The 17,525-nt window shown below is 48.5% G+C and overlaps 1 protein-coding gene and 2 long non-coding RNA genes across 5 annotated transcripts in view; 1 reads left to right on the top strand and 2 right to left on the bottom strand.

The window, feature by feature from the left end:
- LOC144336757 (uncharacterized) overlaps positions 1–17,130 on the bottom strand; it is a 58,840-nt gene extending 41,710 nt beyond the window's left edge. The window contains exons 1-2 of the long non-coding RNA XR_013409081.1: positions 13,761–17,130; positions 11,696–11,863 (exon numbers count right to left, since the gene is read on the bottom strand). This is a non-coding gene — a long non-coding RNA (uncharacterized LOC144336757). The remainder of the gene's footprint in view (positions 1–11,695; positions 11,864–13,760) is intronic.
- The window catches only part of CACNA1A (calcium voltage-gated channel subunit alpha1 A), a 307,938-nt gene that overhangs the window by 133,220 nt on the left and 157,193 nt on the right, over positions 1–17,525 (top strand). For all 3 annotated transcript variants that reach the window (XM_028839313.2, XM_077977500.1, XM_077977501.1), the window contains exons 4-6: positions 136–227; positions 6,676–6,828; positions 12,280–12,473. In XM_028839313.2, the coding sequence (XP_028695146.2) occupies positions 136–227; positions 6,676–6,828; positions 12,280–12,473 (439 nt within the window). The remainder of the gene's footprint in view (positions 1–135; positions 228–6,675; positions 6,829–12,279; positions 12,474–17,525) is intronic.
- LOC144336742 (uncharacterized) overlaps positions 1–17,525 on the bottom strand; it is a 171,959-nt gene that overhangs the window by 52,395 nt on the left and 102,039 nt on the right. The window lies entirely within an intron of this gene.

Here is a 17,525-nt window from a genome sequence, read left to right as displayed (position 1 = left end):
AGGCCAGTGGTGTCGAGTCACCTGCCTGTGGTCACCCAGCCAATATAAGACGACTTGAAATCCCAAGCACCCCCGCCCTGCTGTCTGACCCCCGAAACCCACCCTCTGTTCTCCATTCTGGCTTCTTTCTTTCAGCATCTTGGCGACAGTTGGGACGGAGTTTGACCTACGGACGCTGAGGGCAGTTCGAGTGCTGCGGCCGCTCAAGCTGGTGTCTGGAATCCCAAGTGCGTGAGTTTCCGACCCTGACAAGGGGTTTGCTCAGGGGCCCCAGGAGCCCTCAGTTTCCCCTGTGTAGAGCATCTCAGGAGGCCACATCCCACCACCAGCCTGTGTGAGGGCAGTCTCCTCTTTGGGACTCCCTGTAGGGGACCCCGAGGAACGTGACTGTAGCTCCCCATGAGCTCCTGAAAGCAAGCTAGGAGCCACGCCCATTTATTGAGCACCTGCTGTCTATCAAGAGCCATGCTAAGCACCACATGTGATCTCATTCAATGCTCACAGCCCTATGAAGTCGATAGGACTGATGTCTCTATTTTATGGAGGGGGAAACTGAGGCTCAGAGTGGTGGAAAAATTGGAGCAGGGTTTTGTGGCTCAGAAGTGGCAGAACTAGGAGCAAGTGTGACTCCAAGCCTGGGCAATGACCATTCCCATTTGCTGAGTGCCTGCTGTATACAGGGCACTGCAGGAGGACTTTACATGCATTACCTTATTTCATCCTCACAGTCATCCAGTGAACACCCATTTTACAGATGAGAAGGTTGAGGCTCAAGGAGGTTAAATTACTCACCTGAATTCTTACAGTGGACACTAACGAGCCCTAAAATTCATACCCATTCCTTGCTGCTTTCTCATGCTCCACAGATGCATCTCCTCCCCCTTTAGGGGTGGCTGCCATATGCGGGGTCAAGATTAAGTATAGGTTGAGCCGAAAAAAATGTAAAAAGCAAAAATAAAACAGGGCTGTCCTTTTTCTGTCTTCTTGTCTTGGTTAATAATAATAATTTAGCCGGGCATGGTGGCTCACGCCTGTAATCCCAGCACTTTGGGAGGATCACTTGAGGCCACAAGTTCAAGACCAGCCTGGGGAACATTGTGAGACCCCCCCCCCCATATCTACAATTTTTTTTTTTTTAATAAGCCAGGTTGGCTGGGCACAGTGGCTCACACCTGAAATCCCAGCGCTTTGGGAGACTGAAGTGGTCAGATAGCTTGAGCTCAGGAGTTTAAGAGCAGCTTGGGCAACATGGCAAAACCTCGTCTCTACAGGAAAAAAAAAAAAAAAGCAGGCATGGTGGTGCACACCCATAGTCCCAGCTACTTAAAAGGCTGAGGCAAGAGGATCACTTGAGCCCAGGAGGTCAAGGCTGCAGTGAGCTGTGACAGCACCACTGCACTCCAGCCTGGGCAACAGAGTGAGACCTTGTCTCACAAAACCATACAACAAAAAGTTTAAAAACAAACAAACAATGTATAGGCTGGGTGCAGTGGCTCACGCCTGTAATCCTAACACTTTGGGAGGCCAAGGCGGGTGAGCGGATCACCTGAAGTCAGGAGTTCGAGACCTGCCTGGTCAAAATGGCGAAACCCCATCTTTACTAAAAATACAAAAATTAGCCGGGTGTGGTGGTGGGCACCTATAATCCCAGCTACTTGGGAGGCTGAGGCAGAAGAACCATTTGAACCCGGAGAGTGGAGGTTGCAGTGAGCTGAGGTCATGCCACTGCACTCCAGCCTGGATGAAAGAGTGAAACTCCATCTCAAAAAAAAAAAAAAAAAAAAAAAAAAAATGAAACACACTTACTATGTGCCAGACATTATTCTAAGTATTTCCATTTTTTTAAAGTCATGTATCCTCCCAACAAACTTGTGAGGTAGTTTCTCTTATTATCACCATTTTACATTTTATTGGCTTCGTTCTTCAGGCTCATTGCTACCCAGGTTTGAAGCGTAAGATTTCCCAGAGGATCCCCAGCTGGGTCTTTTCGTAGAAAGAAGACACTTCTATCCAAGGTCTCTGCAAGATCTCAGCAGATGCCTGCATCATATTAAATGAAGGGCCATCCCAAATCTAATAGTCCAAAGAGCCAGGTGCAGTGGCTCACACCTGTAATCCCAGCACTTTGGGAGGCCAAGGTGGGACGATTGCCTGAGGCCAGGAGTTCAAGACCAGCCTGGGCAACAAAGCAAGACACTGTCTCTAAAAAAAATACAAAAACTAGCCAGGTATGGTGGTGTGTACCAGTAACCTCAGCTATAGGACGGAGACTGAGATGGGAGGATCGCTTGAGCCTGGGAGTTTGAAGCTGCAGTGAGCTGTGACGGTGCCACCGCACTCAGCCTGGGCAACAAAGTGAGAGATCCTGTCTCAAAAAATAAATAAATAAATATATATATATATATATATATATATATATGTATATATATTATAGTAGCAATAGTAACAAGAGTCTCTGTTTAATGACCACCTATGACTTACCAGGTACTTCACTGTGTATGAACTCTCTCATTTAATCCTGTGAGGGAGATACTATTCCAGTCCCCATTTACAGATGGAGAAGCTGAGGTTTGGAATTCACTAGTAAGTGGATGACTATATCAGGTTCCCTTGAAGCGGGTACGTAGGTGGGTGTTCAGACGCACCTGCTTTATTCGGGGACGGCTCTCGGGAGAAACAGCACAAGGCCAGCAGGGTGGGGCAGGGGAATGGATAGAGCAGGGATGCAATTTCAGCTGGAATGTGTGTGACACCAGAGTTGTCCTCCAAAGTGTGTGACAAGGATGCTGGCCTTTTGTACTTCTATGGTCAGTCCCTGCGGATGGGAGGCAGAGACGCAGTAGCTCCCTGGTGAGATAGCTTTTGATCACCAAGGGCAATTCTACTAAGAAGAGGGGCAGCTGGGAGGCATTGGTAACCAACATCCATAGCAGCTGGAGGGCGGGTACATCAGAAAGAAAATGGGATCTTGGCCAGACACCAAGAGTATCCAGCACCTTAACCACTGCACCACACTGCGTCTGTTAGCACCCACATTGCATTTTTAAGCCCTTGGAGTGGCATGGCCCCTCAAGCTTTCCTGACAGTTTCCCTTTCTTACTGTGGTCTCCACCCATCAAGAGCCATGAGAAGTTTCTCCAATCAAGAAGCAAAGCTCCAATCTATATGTTTGAACCTTCATTTTGACCATAGACTTTCCTAATAGATAGCACAGTGGTTACAGACATAGGATGTTGACATCGTTCAGACCTGCATTAATAGCCTCAAAAAAAAAAAAAATGGTAGTGGAGCCAGGCATGGTGAAGTGTGCCTGTAGTCACACCTACTCAGGAGGCTGAGGCAGGAGGCTCGCGTGTGCCCAGGAGGTCGAGGCTGCAGTGAGACGTGATCATCCCACTGTATTCCAACCTGGGTGATAGAGCAAGCCCATCTCAAAAAAAAAAGCCAATGATGGGCAAAGAAATACTAACTAAGGCTCTTGCTCTGTCGGCAGGCTGGAGTGCAGTGGTGCAATCACAGCTCAGTACAGCCTCAGCCTCCCCAGGCTCAAGCAATCCTACCACCTCAGCCTCCCAAATAGCTGGGACTCCAGGCACACAGCACCATGCCCAGTTAATTTTTTTTGTATTTTGTAGAGACAGGGTTTCGCCATGCTGCTCAGGCTGGTCTCAAACTCCCGGGCTCAAGTGATCCAACTGCCTCAGCCTCCCAAAGTGCTGGGATTACAGGTGTGAGCCACCACTCCTGGCCGGCTATTATTATTATGAACATTCTCCGAGTCTTACAACAGTGGAACTTTTAGTGTAGGATGGGAATTTCAGTATTAACCCCTTCCTCTCCCAAAAGGATTTGAAGCCCAGAGTCATTCAACCACCATGAATGAACCATTTGTTAGATGAGAGGCTACTGGAGGCTGAGCTTGGTAGGATGAGAGCTTGCATGGGGTGCCTGATTGATGACAATACCCCCAGATTCAGGTCTTCAGATGCCCACTTAGGTGTGTCTTCTGTTCCACTGTGTCCCTTCGGGGACTGTTCCCTGCCTTCTTTTTTTTTTTTTTTTTTTTTTTGAGACAGAGTCTTGCACTGTCGCCCGGGCTGGAGTGCAGTGGCACCATCTTGGCTCAGTGTAAGCTCCGCCTCCCGGGTTCACGCCATTCTCCTGCCTTGGCCTCCCAAGTAGCCGGGACTACAGGCGCCCGCCACCACACCTGACTAATTTTTTTGTATTTTTAGTAGAGATGGGATTTCACTGTATTAGCCAGGATGGTCTCGATTTCCTGACCTCATGGTCCACCCGCCTCAGCCTCCCAAAGTGCTGGGATTGCAGGCATGAGCCACGGCCCCCGGCCCCCTGCCTCCTTATCACCACCATCTTTCTGAATTGGGTTGCTCAGAACAGAGAAAGCAACATCAGCACATGGGCGAACGTGGGGCCTCGCATCAGATGGACCTGGGTTCAAATCCTAGTTCTGCTTTTTTTTTTTTTTTTTTTGAAACGGAGTCTCGCTCTGTCGCCCAGGCTGGAGTGCAGTGGCACAATCTCCACTCACTGCAAGCTCCGCCTCCCAGTTTCACACCATTCTCCTGCCTCAGCCTCCCATGTAGCTGGGACTACAGGCGCCCGCCACTGGGCCCGGCTAATTTTTGTATTTTTTTAGTAGAGACGGGGTTTCGCCGTGTTAGCCAGGATGGTCTCGATCTCCTGACCTCGTGATACACCCATCTCGGCCTCCCAAAGTGCTGGGATTACAGGCGTGAGCCACCGCGCCCGGCCTTTTTTTTTTTTTTTTTTTTTTTGAGACAGAGTCTTACTCTGTGACCCAGGCTGGAGTGCAGTGGCACAATCCTGGCTACTTCTACCTCTGCCTCCCAAGTTCAAGCGATTCTCCTACCTTAGCCTCCCAAATAGCTGGGATTACAGGCGCTGGCCACCGTGCCCAGATACTTTTTTGTATTTTTAGTAGAGATGGGGTTTCACCATGTTAGCCAGGCTGGTCTTGAACTCCTAAACTCAGGTGATCTGCTGGCCTCAGCTTCCCAAAGTACTGGGATTACAGGCGTGAGTCGCCACACCCTGCCTAGTTCTGCTATTTCTCATGCATTCTCTTGGGTGAATCATATCATCTCTGTCAGCCTTGCTTCCCACTTCTGTGGGAAATGGGAGTGACTTTACATACATGGCCACCTCAGGGGTTTGTCGCTAGAAGCCAGTGAAATAGTGTTGAGTCTGGTTCCTTGGGGTTGAAATTGAGACCACCAACCGCTTTCCCTACCCAGAGCAGCAACCAGCCTATATGGGCGCCCTTTTATGAATTAGGAAAAGACGCCCCCTGTTGGCAGCAAAAAAAAAAAAAAAGAAAATGGCTTCCTCTTCTGGGTGCAAGTTGCCCAACACCCAGGAATACGGCTCCGAAAGTAATGGATTCCCACCCGTTTCTTGCCCAAAAGATCGTCAAATGGAACAGCATGTCAATTACTTTTATTAAATACTTTAAAGTTGGCTGGGCTCGGTGGCTCGTGCCTGCAATCCCAGAACTTTGGGAGGCAGAGGCGGGAATATCGCTTGAGGTCAGGAGTTCGAGACCTGCCTGAATAACATAGTGAGACCTTGTCTCTATAAAATACATATATATGTTTCTTTGAGACAGCGTCTTGCTCTGCTGCCCAGGCTGGAGTGCAGTGGCACAGTCATAGCTCCCTGCAGCCTTAACCTTCTGGGCTCAAGTGATCCTCCTGCCTCAGTCCCCAGAGTAGCTAGGACTACAGGCATGCACCATCATGCCTGGCTAATTAAAATACATGAATAAATACTTTAAAGTTAAAAGTGCTTTTTAAAAAATAATAAGGCCGGGCGCGGTGGCTCACGCCTGTAATCCCAGCACTTTGGGAGACCGAGGCAGGCGGATCACAAGGTCAGGAGATCGAGACTATCCTGCTTAACATGGTGAAATCCTGTCTCCACTAAAAATATGAAAAATTAGCCAGGCGTGGTGGCAGGCATCTGTAGTCCCAGTTACTTGGGAGGCTGAGGCAGGAGAATGGCATGAACCTGGGAGCCGGAGCTTGCAGTGAGCCGAGATGGCGCCACTGCACTCCAGCCTGGGCGACAGAACGAGACTCCGTCTCAAAAAAAATAAAAATATAAAAAGTGAAAAATAATAATAATAGGGGCCAGGTATGGTGGCTCACACCTATAATCCTAGCACTTTAGGAGGCGGAGGGGTTTGAGTGCTCGGAGGCCGGGGTTTCAGGCCAGCCTGGGCAACATAGCAAGACCCTATCTCTACAAACAAGTTGTAAAACTTAGCCAGGCATGGTGATGCACACCTGTAGTCCTAGCTATTCCGGGGACTGAGGCAGGAGGATCGCCTGAGCCCAGGAAGTTAAGGCTGCAGGGAGTCTGTGATTGGGCCACTGCACTCCAGCCTGGGCAGCAGAGCAAGACCCTGTCTCAAAGAAAGAAAAAAAAAAACCTAGGAAGGGTTGTTCCTATGATAAGGACCAGCCTCCGTGTGGTGCTTCCTTTACCATTGCTCAATCCCCAGGCTCCTGTGTGCTTGAGGTTCCCTCGGGAACACACCTGCTTTGTTTGGGATAGACCTTGGCGTCTTGGTGGCGGGGTTTGGGGGTGCTTGCTCATGGGCTTATGGGACCTCTCTCTGTGTCCCCCCAGGTTTACAAGTCGTCCTGAAGTCGATCATGAAGGCGATGATCCCTTTGCTGCAGATCGGCCTCCTCCTATTTTTTGCAATCCTTATTTTTGCAATCATAGGGTTAGAATTTTATATGGGAAAATTTCATACCACCTGCTTTGAAGAGGGGACAGGTAGGTCCACGGAGCATGATGCGTCTTTCCAGTTTTCTCCTTCAGGGACAAGCTCTTGGGAGGGTTGGGCCGGGGTGTGGTTCTTTCTCCTGGCAGCTGGGAGGATCGTCTCCTTCAGAGAGCGCTGCAGGAGAGGCAGCAGGTTCAATAGCCTCTGAGATCTTCGCTGTTGAAAGGGTTGGGGTTCCATAGAAGGTGACCCAGCAGAGAAAGAGTTTATCTGGGAATGATCCCAGGAAGCACCATCAGGGGAATGAGGAAGTGAGACAGAGAAAGGAAGGGATCCGTGAAAGGGTGTGCTATCAAGTGGGTTATCAGTTACAACTGGGACTGGATCCCCCTAGGCACCTCCGTGAGACAGCAAAGAACACACAACTCAGCTGGGTGCCGTGGCTCACGCCTGTAATCCCAGCACTTTGGGAGGCCGAGGCAGGCAGATCATCTGAGGTCAGGAGTCGGAGACCATCCTGGCCAACATGGCGAAACCCCATCTCTACTAAAAATACAAAAATTAGCTGGGTATGGTGGCGGGCACCTGTAGTCCCAGTCACTCGGGAGGCTGAGGCAGGAGAATCGCTTGAAGCCGGGAGGCAGAGGTTGCAGTGAGCCAAGATCGCACTACTACACTCTGGCCTGGCGAAAGAGCGAGACTCCATCATAAATAATAAATAAATAAATAAGTAAAGAACGCACACCTTAGAGCCGTCCCAGCCAAGGGGCAAGGGAGCTGGGGTATTTATACACCAGCTTCTTTCTGACATTGGTGAGGACTGCTCCTAGAGTGGGAATGAATGCCTGGCACATCTGACTGAGTGGAACAGGTATTCTGGGTGCTTTCAGACCTCAGCCAGTCCTGACTTCTAAAGCAAGCAAGAAGTGGGGAGAGTTGGGCCAGAAAAGGGTTATTGCCTAAATGCATTGTGAGTGGTACCTTACAGAAGGTGAGAGTACTAGATGAGTCCTCCTGGTCTCCCCCAACCCCCAGGATGTATCAGAGATATCCCAGTTGGGAGTCCTGGCACCAACCAGTCAGAACCTAGCACTCAGCAGCGTCCTGCCCCTCCCTGACTATGCCCACATTAACCCTTCAGTGGCTGGGTCCAGGGGTGGGGTGAGCAGGGGAAAAGCCAGGCAGCCCAGAGACACACTCCCAGGGCTCAGCTCTGAACCAGCAGTGTGGAAGCAGTGTGTCCACCACGATCCACACTCAGGAACCAAATAGCCCTTGGATATGTTTTCAGTTAAATCTTTGCCTGTCCAGACTCTAGCTGCTTGCTCTGTAAAGCTCCAGAATGAAATGGAACCAAGTAGGAAGGGATGCCTTCAGTATTTCAATATTTAGACCACTGGCCGTCTGGGTGCAGACAGACTGAATGGCAAGGCTGGTTCTGATGATTTGGGTCAAGGGAGCTGAGAATGGAAGGAGTGGATAGAATGAATTAAGAAGCCCCAAGGGGAACCCAGGTGGGCACAGAAAGAGGTTTCAGGCCCCTTATTTGGGAAAGACAGCCACAGAAGATTCTGTCTGGGAGTCGATTTCCACCCACCTTCTCCATCCAGTGACCCCCAAGTGGATTCGCAGAGGCAGCCCCTGAGCCCTCCTTCCCCACTCCTCCCCAGGGGGAGGGAAAACCCACTGGGGAAGGTTTATTTGCAGTGGTTGGAGGTTTTGGTTTTTTTGTGGGTTTTTTTTTTCCCTCTTTTTCTCTTGTTCCTCCTGTCTCCTTCTCTCCTGGGCTTGTGAAGTTTGCTCAATATGGAATGTCCTAATTATTTCTTTCCCCGATGAAGAAGGTGTTAATTGAGGCAGAGCTATTTCTGCTCCTGGCCTCGTCATCCAGGCGGAAATGCAAGAGAGAAAGAGAGAGAGAGACACACACACACACAGAGAGAGAGAGAGAGAGAGAGAGAGAGAATGTGACTACGGGGTAGGGCCTCTTGGAAAAATCAGCCTTGAGCCGAGAAACCAGGACTCCTGGATCCTAGGTTTCCGTGAGGTTTTATTTTATTTTTTTCTACCCTAGACTAGTTAAAGGAGAAGAGGCCACAGGGTTGACTTGGGTCCGAGTGGGGTTTTGAGGGGACAGATGTGGGTGGTGCCACCAGAGGGGAGGAAGCCTCGATTTAGGAGAAAGACTGAAAAGCTAGCTCACGATTAAAAATATAAGACGTGTGAGTAAGAGACAGATATATACAGACACCCAGGCAGTGGGTTAATTTTAAAATGTATTTATAACCGAATTCCTCAGACACTCTGGACGGTTGTTTTTCTAGAAGCAACGCTCAGAGTGTTTCATGTCGGTGGCTGGGGGGTTGAGGGGGATCGCAAAGTTGCTAAAGATAGACCCGTTTTCAGTAGCATTCCTCAGTGTCGGGAGCCCAGTTCCTGTGCGCCCAGCACCGTGCCAATCGCTTAGAAGGAAGCAAAGATAAAATGGAAGTCTTCCTGCTTTCTAAGAGCTTCCAAAATAGTTAGAAGACACAAGACCCCTCATTTGCAGCCATTTTTAACAGTGAAGGCTAATGTGTGATTATACCCACGCCCCCCTAAATATGAAAATTCAGTAGCTGTTGTATGCCTGAAAGGGGCCAGGTGCAGTGACTCACACCTGTAATCCCAGCACTTTGAGAGGCTGAGGTGGGAGTATCCCTTTGAGGCCGTTAGTTTGAGACCAGCCTAGGGAACATAGCAAGACCCTGTCTCTACTAAAATAAAAATCAAAAATCGGCCGGGTGCTGTGGCTCACGCCTGTAATCCCAACACTTTGGGAGGCCAAGGCAGGTGGATCACAAGGCCAGGAGTTCAAGACCAGCCTGGCAAACATAGTGAAACCCTGTCTCTACTAAAAATACAAAAAAAATTAGCCAGGCATGGTGGCATGTGCCTATAGTCCCAGATACTTGGGAGACTGAGGCAGGAGAATCACTGGAACCTGGGAGGTGGAGGTTACAGTGAGCTGAGATCACACCACTGCACTCTAGCTTGGGCAACAGAGTGAGACTTCATCTCAAAAAAAAAAAAAAATTTAAAAATTAGCCATACATGGTGGTACATGCCTATAGTCCCAGCTACTCAGGAGGCTGAGGAAGAAGGATCACTTGAGCCCAGGAATTGGAGGCTGTGAGGCTGCAGTAAGCTATGATGGTGCCTGCACTCCAGCCTGGGTGACAAGTGAGACCCTGTCTTAAAAAAAAAAAAAAAAAGAGAGAGAGAGAGAGAGAAAGAGAGAGGAAGGAAGGAAGGAGGGAAGAGATGGAGGGAGGGAGGGAAAGAGGGAGGGGCTGGGGCCGTGTTAACTGGGCTACACGAAGAGGCTACATGGAGGGTGGGAATTGAGCCAGACTTGGACATGGGGTGGAGACAGAGAAGATTCCAGGCACAGGTGCCATCCCAAACGATAGTTCTCATTTATTATAGGAGCCCATGGATTTATTTTATTCTTTGCCCTGAGCCTTATGTTTCAAAGATTTTTGCCTTCCAACCTGTATTTATCGAATAATAGTTCATGTACCGAGTCCAGCCTAAGTGAGGAAGGCGTTTCCAACAACTTAAGTCCGTGGCAAGGCTAGACTTGGAGTTTCTATTTAGCCACAGCTTGAAACGCCAACAAGATTCATTCATTCAGCATCGGTTTATTTCCCTCTGCTGTGTACTCAGTCAAGGGAGCAGAGAATTGGTGCTGCAAAGTCTATAGCACATACATTGAGAGAGATTTTTGTTGAGTAGGAAGCTTGAGTTTACACACACTCAGCTGTTTGTTTTCTTGTCCGACAATACCACGGCCGTCTTTGAAAACCTTCAAGAGCATCACTCACAGAATAAGGTCTTCTGAGACCCGCTGCGCTGGTAAAATGAGGACACTCCCAGGATGTGAGTTTTCCTGCCTCCCTTACCTCATCAATACCTTAAGATTTGGACTGACCTTTAGCGTTCAGCCCGACTGCCACCTCCCCAGGAAGCTGTCTTTGGTTTCCAGCTAAAGGGGTGTCTATTGGCACGTTTCTCTCTCCTTGTGGCATTTTCACAGCCTGCCTCCTGCTACTTGGGGAGAAAGCTCAGCTCCTGTTCCTTACCCTTAGGCAAGGGTAGGAACTGTGTGTACTGGTGTCCCTCACCCCCAGAACAGCTCCCTGAGCCCAGTACATCCCAAGAAGAAAAAAATCAGCAAGACTTATAGGAGAATAACACAACACGCTTGACAAATTTGTCCTAATGGATGTCGGAAGAAGGCTGCACTTACCAGCTGCACTATGCACACGGCACATTTACAAAAACTGACTGTATTATGGACCATAACGTTTGTCTCAACGGAGGTCAAAAAGCTGAAAAAATACAAAACATATTTTCTGACCATAATGCAATGAAGCTGGAAATCAGTAACAAAAAGAGAACTCTAAAAGTGTTTGCAGATTAAGAGACACGCCTCTCATTTACAGATGAAATGATATGATGTCTGAGCTTTGCTTTAAAAATATTCTAGGCTGAGCGCAGTGCCTCATGCCTGTAATCCCAGCACTTTGGGAGGCCGAGGCGGGCGGATCACTTGAGGTCAGGAGTTTGAAACCAGCCTGGCCAACATGGTGAAATCCCATCTCTTCTAAAAATACAAAAATTAGCCAGTTGTGGTGGGAGGTACCTGTAATCCCAGCTTCTTGGGAGGCTGAGGCAGGAGAATCCCTTGAACCCAGAAGTCGGAGATTGCAGTGAGCCAAGATCGCGCCATTGCACTCCAGCCTGGATGACAGAATGAGACTCCGTTTCAAAAAAAAAAAGTTCTAGTGGCAAGGCAAAGTGTTTGGAGGGGATATAGATGTAAAAAGACTGGCCAGAAGTAAGTAGGTAAGTGTCTAAATTGGTGATAGGTACATGGTGAATCATTATACTGTTCTATACTATTCTCTCTCTCTCTCTCTCTCCCTCCCCCCTGCCTCTCCTTCTCTCTCTCTCCCTCCCTCTCCCACTCTGTCTTCATATATATATATTAGGTATATATCTCTAATAAGTTTTTTTAAAAAACAAATACATCTAAATTACCTGTAGGTCAAAAAAGAAATACGAATGGAAATTGAAAAATATTTTACTTGAACAATAATGATAATGCATGACAAATTTTTGAGATGCAGGTAAAGCCACACTTAAAGGCAATTTATAGCCTTAAAGGCAGTTAATTCATCCATCTCAAAAGTTTAGGAAAAGAATAGCAAAACAAAACAAAACAAAAAAAGTCATGGAAAACAGAAAGAGAAGAGTAGTAAAACTCAGACAAGATATTAATCAATAGAAAACAATTAATAGACCCACAAAGCCAAACATTGATTTCTTTGAAGACTGATCACGTTTGTCCCAATAGTTATTTGTTCCAGCAACATTGTGGAGTCACTTGGGTCCCTATTTCTCAGAGCTGATTTTCCTGCTCCTTCCCCTGACTTTTCTCCCCTTCCCTTTTGTAGATGACATTCAGGGTGAGTCTCCGGCTCCATGTGGGACAGAAGAGCCCGCCCGCACCTGCCCCAATGGGACCAAATGTCAGCCCTACTGGGAAGGGCCCAACAACGGGATCACTCAGTTCGACAACATCCTGTTTGCAGTGCTGACTGTTTTCCAGTGCATAACCATGGAAGGGTGGACTGATCTCCTCTACAATGTAAGTGATGCTGGGACGGTGTGTGTGGACAATCAGAGTCTCAGGGAGGTGACCTCCTGGGACCAATGAGACTCCAAGGCTGCAATGGAGGGACCCTGAGCTGGGGGAGGCAGCCCAAGGATAACACAGCCCCCGTGAAGCTGGCCTGAGGCTCAGGCTTTGGAAGATTACAGGGACTCACGAGCAGAACTCTAACTATAGGGCGTAGAAGTCTGGAGGGCCCCCAGATGCAACATCATTTTTCATTGTGCAGGTGTTTAGGTAAAATTTTAGATTTTTGAATATGGAAAGGTTATGTGATCCAACATCAACACAGATAAAAGGTAGAGTAATATCTTTGGACACAGGCAAGGGGGCCCTGCACTGAGGTTCACCTGGCCCTCCTCCGGCCATACCAGTCCCCGTGGGATGAGAAGTTCCTGGAGCCAAGGGAATGTGTCTACCAAGAGCTTGTGCCTCACTTTCTAGACCATGTTTGGAGTTACCAGGATCCCAGAATTCCTGTTCATGCCCAGATTCCATGAACTTGCATGTGATTCTCATATGGATCTGTTAGTAACCCACCTGAGGGCCAAGGACATCCGAGGGGTGGCTGTTGGCACAAATGTGGCCAGCTTGGATGTACAAGCTGGAATGCCCACACGTGTGTGGAGCCCCTCTGGCAGGACATAGCCATGACTAGGAAGAGAAAGGAACAGGGCTGGCTCTCCCCACACCTTGACCCAGTGCAGATATCCAGATTCTAAATTCCACCGTGACCTTCCAAAGTGTAAAGGAAGGTATATTTGCAAAGTAGAAGCATAAAGCATGTTTTATTTAGTTACCTTTTAAATATTTCCCCGTAGTATATGGTCTTTTTTTTGTACTCTTGCCCTAGATCTTAAAAATGTTAGGGATGTTTCTGGAAAGATGTATCCCTGCATTCTATTTCCTCTTCCTCCAGTATGCAACCCCTTTAGTTCCTCAGAATATCCTTCCAGTGTTTATTTATGCAATTATAAACATAATCAAATCTATATCCTCCCCCCTCTTTCTTACCCCAAGGAATAGCATTCTATACATGCTGTTCAATTCTGTGATTTTTTTTTTTCCTCATAACCACACGTTCTAGAGATCTTTCCATTGCAGGACATGGACGGTCTCTTCATGGGTGCACACTAGTATGCGCCGCTAATTTTTGTAGAGACAGGGTTCTACCATGTTGCCCAGGCTAGTCTGGAACTCCTGGGCTCAAGCGATCCTCCCGCCTCAGCCTCCCTAAGTGCTGGGATTATAGGCGTGAGCCACCACGCCTGGCCTTCTTTATTCTTTTGCACAGCTGCATAGCGTTCTATTGTGTAGCTGCCCATAATTTATTTGTTTGCCATGAAGAGAAATGCTTGACTGGCTTCCTATCCACTGACATCGAACATGATGCTGCTGTGCCAGGAGCAATGTTGCATGTACCTCGTCATACTTTTGCAGATATAGCTAGGGGATTGGAGGGTGTCCATTCCCAGAAGTGGGACTGCAGGATCAAAGACCAAATTCATTTATAATTTTAGTTTGGGGAAAGATTTTTGTTTTGTTTTTTTAGAGACAAGGTCTCCCTCTGTCACTCAGGCTGGAGCACAGTGGTGCAATCATAGGTCACTGCAGCCTTGAACTCCTGGGCTCAGGTGATCCTCCCACCCCAGCCTCCTGAGTAGCTGGGACCACAGGCACACACCACCATGCCTAGCTAATTAAAAAAAAAAAATTTATAGAGATGGGGTCTCACTATGTTTCCCAGGCTGCTCTCAGACTCCTGGCCTCAAGCAATCCTCCTGCCTCGGCCTCCCAAAGTGCAAGGATTACAGGTGTGAGCCACCGCACCCAGCCTAAATGCATTTATAATTCTGATAGATATTTAGGTGTGCAAGTTTTAAACCCCACTCTGTCTTCACCACAGTTCACCTTCCCTCACCTACGATGCAGGTAAGCAGTCCCCAAGCAGGTCACGTGTCAGCAGCTGGAGTGGGGCAGAGCCAAGGATTCAGGATCAAACACAAGGATGCCACAAGTGTCGTGACCCCGTAGAGCACCCTGGGGCTTCTCCACACACACACAGCTCTGTTGACCTGTGGAGATCTTATCTTCACCAGCTGTAAGGGCCAAAATTACCATTTAAGGTTAGGCCAGGGGTTGGCCTTCCTAGGGAGTAATACCTGGCTTCCTCCTGTACGTAGAGAAGCTGAACTTTCCTCTTGGCTCTAGTGTATGTTCCTTAACAACCCATTTATGCCTAGTGTTCCATTATTGGAATGCTAGTTTTGTGGGAGTTATTTACATCCTGCTGCTCAAGGTCATCGCTAAGATCTGATTTTTCACACACAAAAAAATTGCAACCTCCAGCATAAATGGGTTAAGGAATTTCCCCACTTGTGGGTGGAGGGAGATTTGCAAAAACTCATCCTTGTAATCCTGATCAACAAAGGCCCGTTTTAGTTGGGAGTAGGCAGCAAAAGGAGCCCCATGAACAGTTGTGCCTGTCACGCACTGCACAAGAATGTCATTCATATCATAGACAACGTACGATTTCTGCTGTTATCATGATAATTTATTGACAGAAAAGAGGATGTGGGGAAGGGACATGGTGTTCTGAGTGTAGCATCTCTGGGAACAGGCGGCAGATCCGAGCTCAGGCCCTCTCTTGGCCCTCACCTGCGAACAGCTTGGACAAAGGGTCAGACCCAACTGGCCAGAACTCGCTGGGGAATTTTTATGGGTTCTAGGTTTTTACTTTGCAAGGCTGGTGTGAGAGGAGCTCCAGCAGGAAATGAACCCTCCTGAAGGCTAGGGAACTCAGGGAGAGAATGGGAGTGGGGATTGGGAGCTGAAAAAAATTGTGAGCATAAAAAAGGGATATGTCACAGGGTTGGATGACCAGAGAAAGCATCTGGGGGTTCAGGTTAAGATGCTGGGGGTGTGCCCAGTGGTGGGACAGGAAGCGTGAATTTCCAGAGGGCTCAGTTATAAGTATCGTTGTCCAAAGGGTGTTTGCCCTGGAAGCCTCTAAGCTTAGAGCTAAGCCACCTCTGGGGACACAAACTGAGTGGTTAAGAGCAGAGACTCAGGTGTCAGCCTGCCTGGGTTCCTCCCGATTCTTCCACTTCCTTGCTGTGCAGCCTTCGACAAGGTGCTTGGCCTCTCTGTGCCCCTATTTCCACATGTGCAAAACAAAGAGAAGCATAGTCCCACCTCACAAGGCATGAGGATTGAGTAAGGTGGATTCGCATGAAGTATTTAGAACTCATCCTGGCCCAGGGTGACCTCCGTGTAAATCAAATTCCCCACCCTGAATGGTGTTCCTTTTAGAAACGTGCATGAATTTTTCATCATAACAGCTCCAGCAGCGCCTGAGGAAGTGGAGTGAGGTGTGAGAGGTCTTACTTTATTCCCCTCCCTGGCCCTGCTATTAACCACTAACTCAGAGTAGCTTTCTAGCACTTTCCACGCATTTACATCCCACCCTCGTCCTTTGGTTAGCAGCCCATACAATGATTTAGCCCTAATGTGAACCTAGAACACAGCTTGTCGCCCAGGGATGATTTCTGCCCCCAGGGAACACTTGGCAGTGTCTGCAGACATTTTTGATTGCCACAACTGGATGGGAAGGAGGATGCTATTGGTATCAAGTGGGTGAAGGTCATGGATGCTACTCAACATTCTGCAATGCACAGCATCCCCCACCTCTGCCCCACATAGAGAATGATCCAAGCCCAAATGTCAGTAAGGTTTCTGTCAGGAAACCCTTGGCCAGAAGACTGAGGTTCTTTGAGGGCAGGGATGCCTTATACTGCAATCACCTGTCACTCTCTGCCTCTCTCTGGGGCTGCTGTGATCCCCTGGCCTGCATGGACAACCCCTAGGAGCAGCCTCCAGCCAGTGCCTGGAGAAGTCAGTGGATAAATACCCCAGCTCCCTCCCCATCAGGCGTTTTGCTCTGCCCTGCATCTTTCCAGTGGGATCAGGCTCTGGTTTCCTGCAGGGTTAACCTGGTCACTTACACACCCTTCACTTACCACCTTCCATTCCCTGCCTGGTATTTCCTGGGATGAACTTTTAGATTTATTTCCTGGGGCTGCTATAATGAAGCACCACAGACTGGGTAGCTTAAAACAACAGGAATTTATGGTCTGACAGTTCTGGAAGCCAGAAGTCCAACCTCAAGATGTTAGCAGAGCTGACAACACGCCCCTCAAAAGCCTCCGGGGGAGGATCGTTCTTTGCCTCTTCCTGGCTTTTGCTGATTTCCCACAATCTTTGGGATTCCTTGGCTTCTAGAGCCTTCATTCTCCATTCCAGTCTTCTGTCATCTAATAGCACCCTCCCAGGCCGGGCGCGGTGGCTTATGCCTGTAATCCCAGCACTTTGGGAGGCCAAGGTGGGGAGATCACTTGAGGTCAGGAGTTTGAGACCAGCCTGGCCACCATGGTGAAACCCGGTCTCTACTAAATATACAAAAATTAGCCAGGCGTGATGGGCGGGTGCTTGTAATCCCAGCCACTTGGGAGGCTGAGGCAGGAGAATCACTTGAACCCGGGAGGTGGAGGTTGCAGTGAGCCGAGATCATGCCACTGCACTCCAGCCTGGGCGACAGAATGAAATTCCTTCTCAAAAAAAAAAAAAAAAAATAGCATCCTCCCTTGGTGTGTCTGTGTCTCTTCTCCTCTTCTTAGAAGGACATCAGTTGTATTGGATCAGAACCTACCCTACTCCAGTCCAACCTAATTTTAACTAATTACGTCTGCAATTACCCTATTTCCAAATAAGATCACATTCTGAGGTGCCAGGGGGTTAGGACGGAAGCATTTTTGTGTGTGTAGCAGGAGGACACAATTCCATTTATAACACCTCCTAAATAAACGAATTGCATGTGGATTCTTGTCTGGGGCTTCCCAAAGTGAGATAACCTTTCTCTCCACCCCTAAAACAACCAATAGCGTCTGTCAATGCCAGGGCGCAGGGGCTAAGGTGCCCATCTTTGAGTTTCTGCTGAGGAGGACACAGCTGCTGCGTTGGGGCACTCTT

This window comes from Macaca mulatta, chromosome 19 (genome assembly GCF_049350105.2).
Source record: "Macaca mulatta isolate MMU2019108-1 chromosome 19, T2T-MMU8v2.0, whole genome shotgun sequence".
NCBI classification, from domain to species: domain Eukaryota; kingdom Metazoa; phylum Chordata; class Mammalia; order Primates; family Cercopithecidae; genus Macaca; species Macaca mulatta.
Note: the sequence above shows the minus strand (reverse complement) of the source record. Positions and strands in the feature narration are given on the sequence as shown.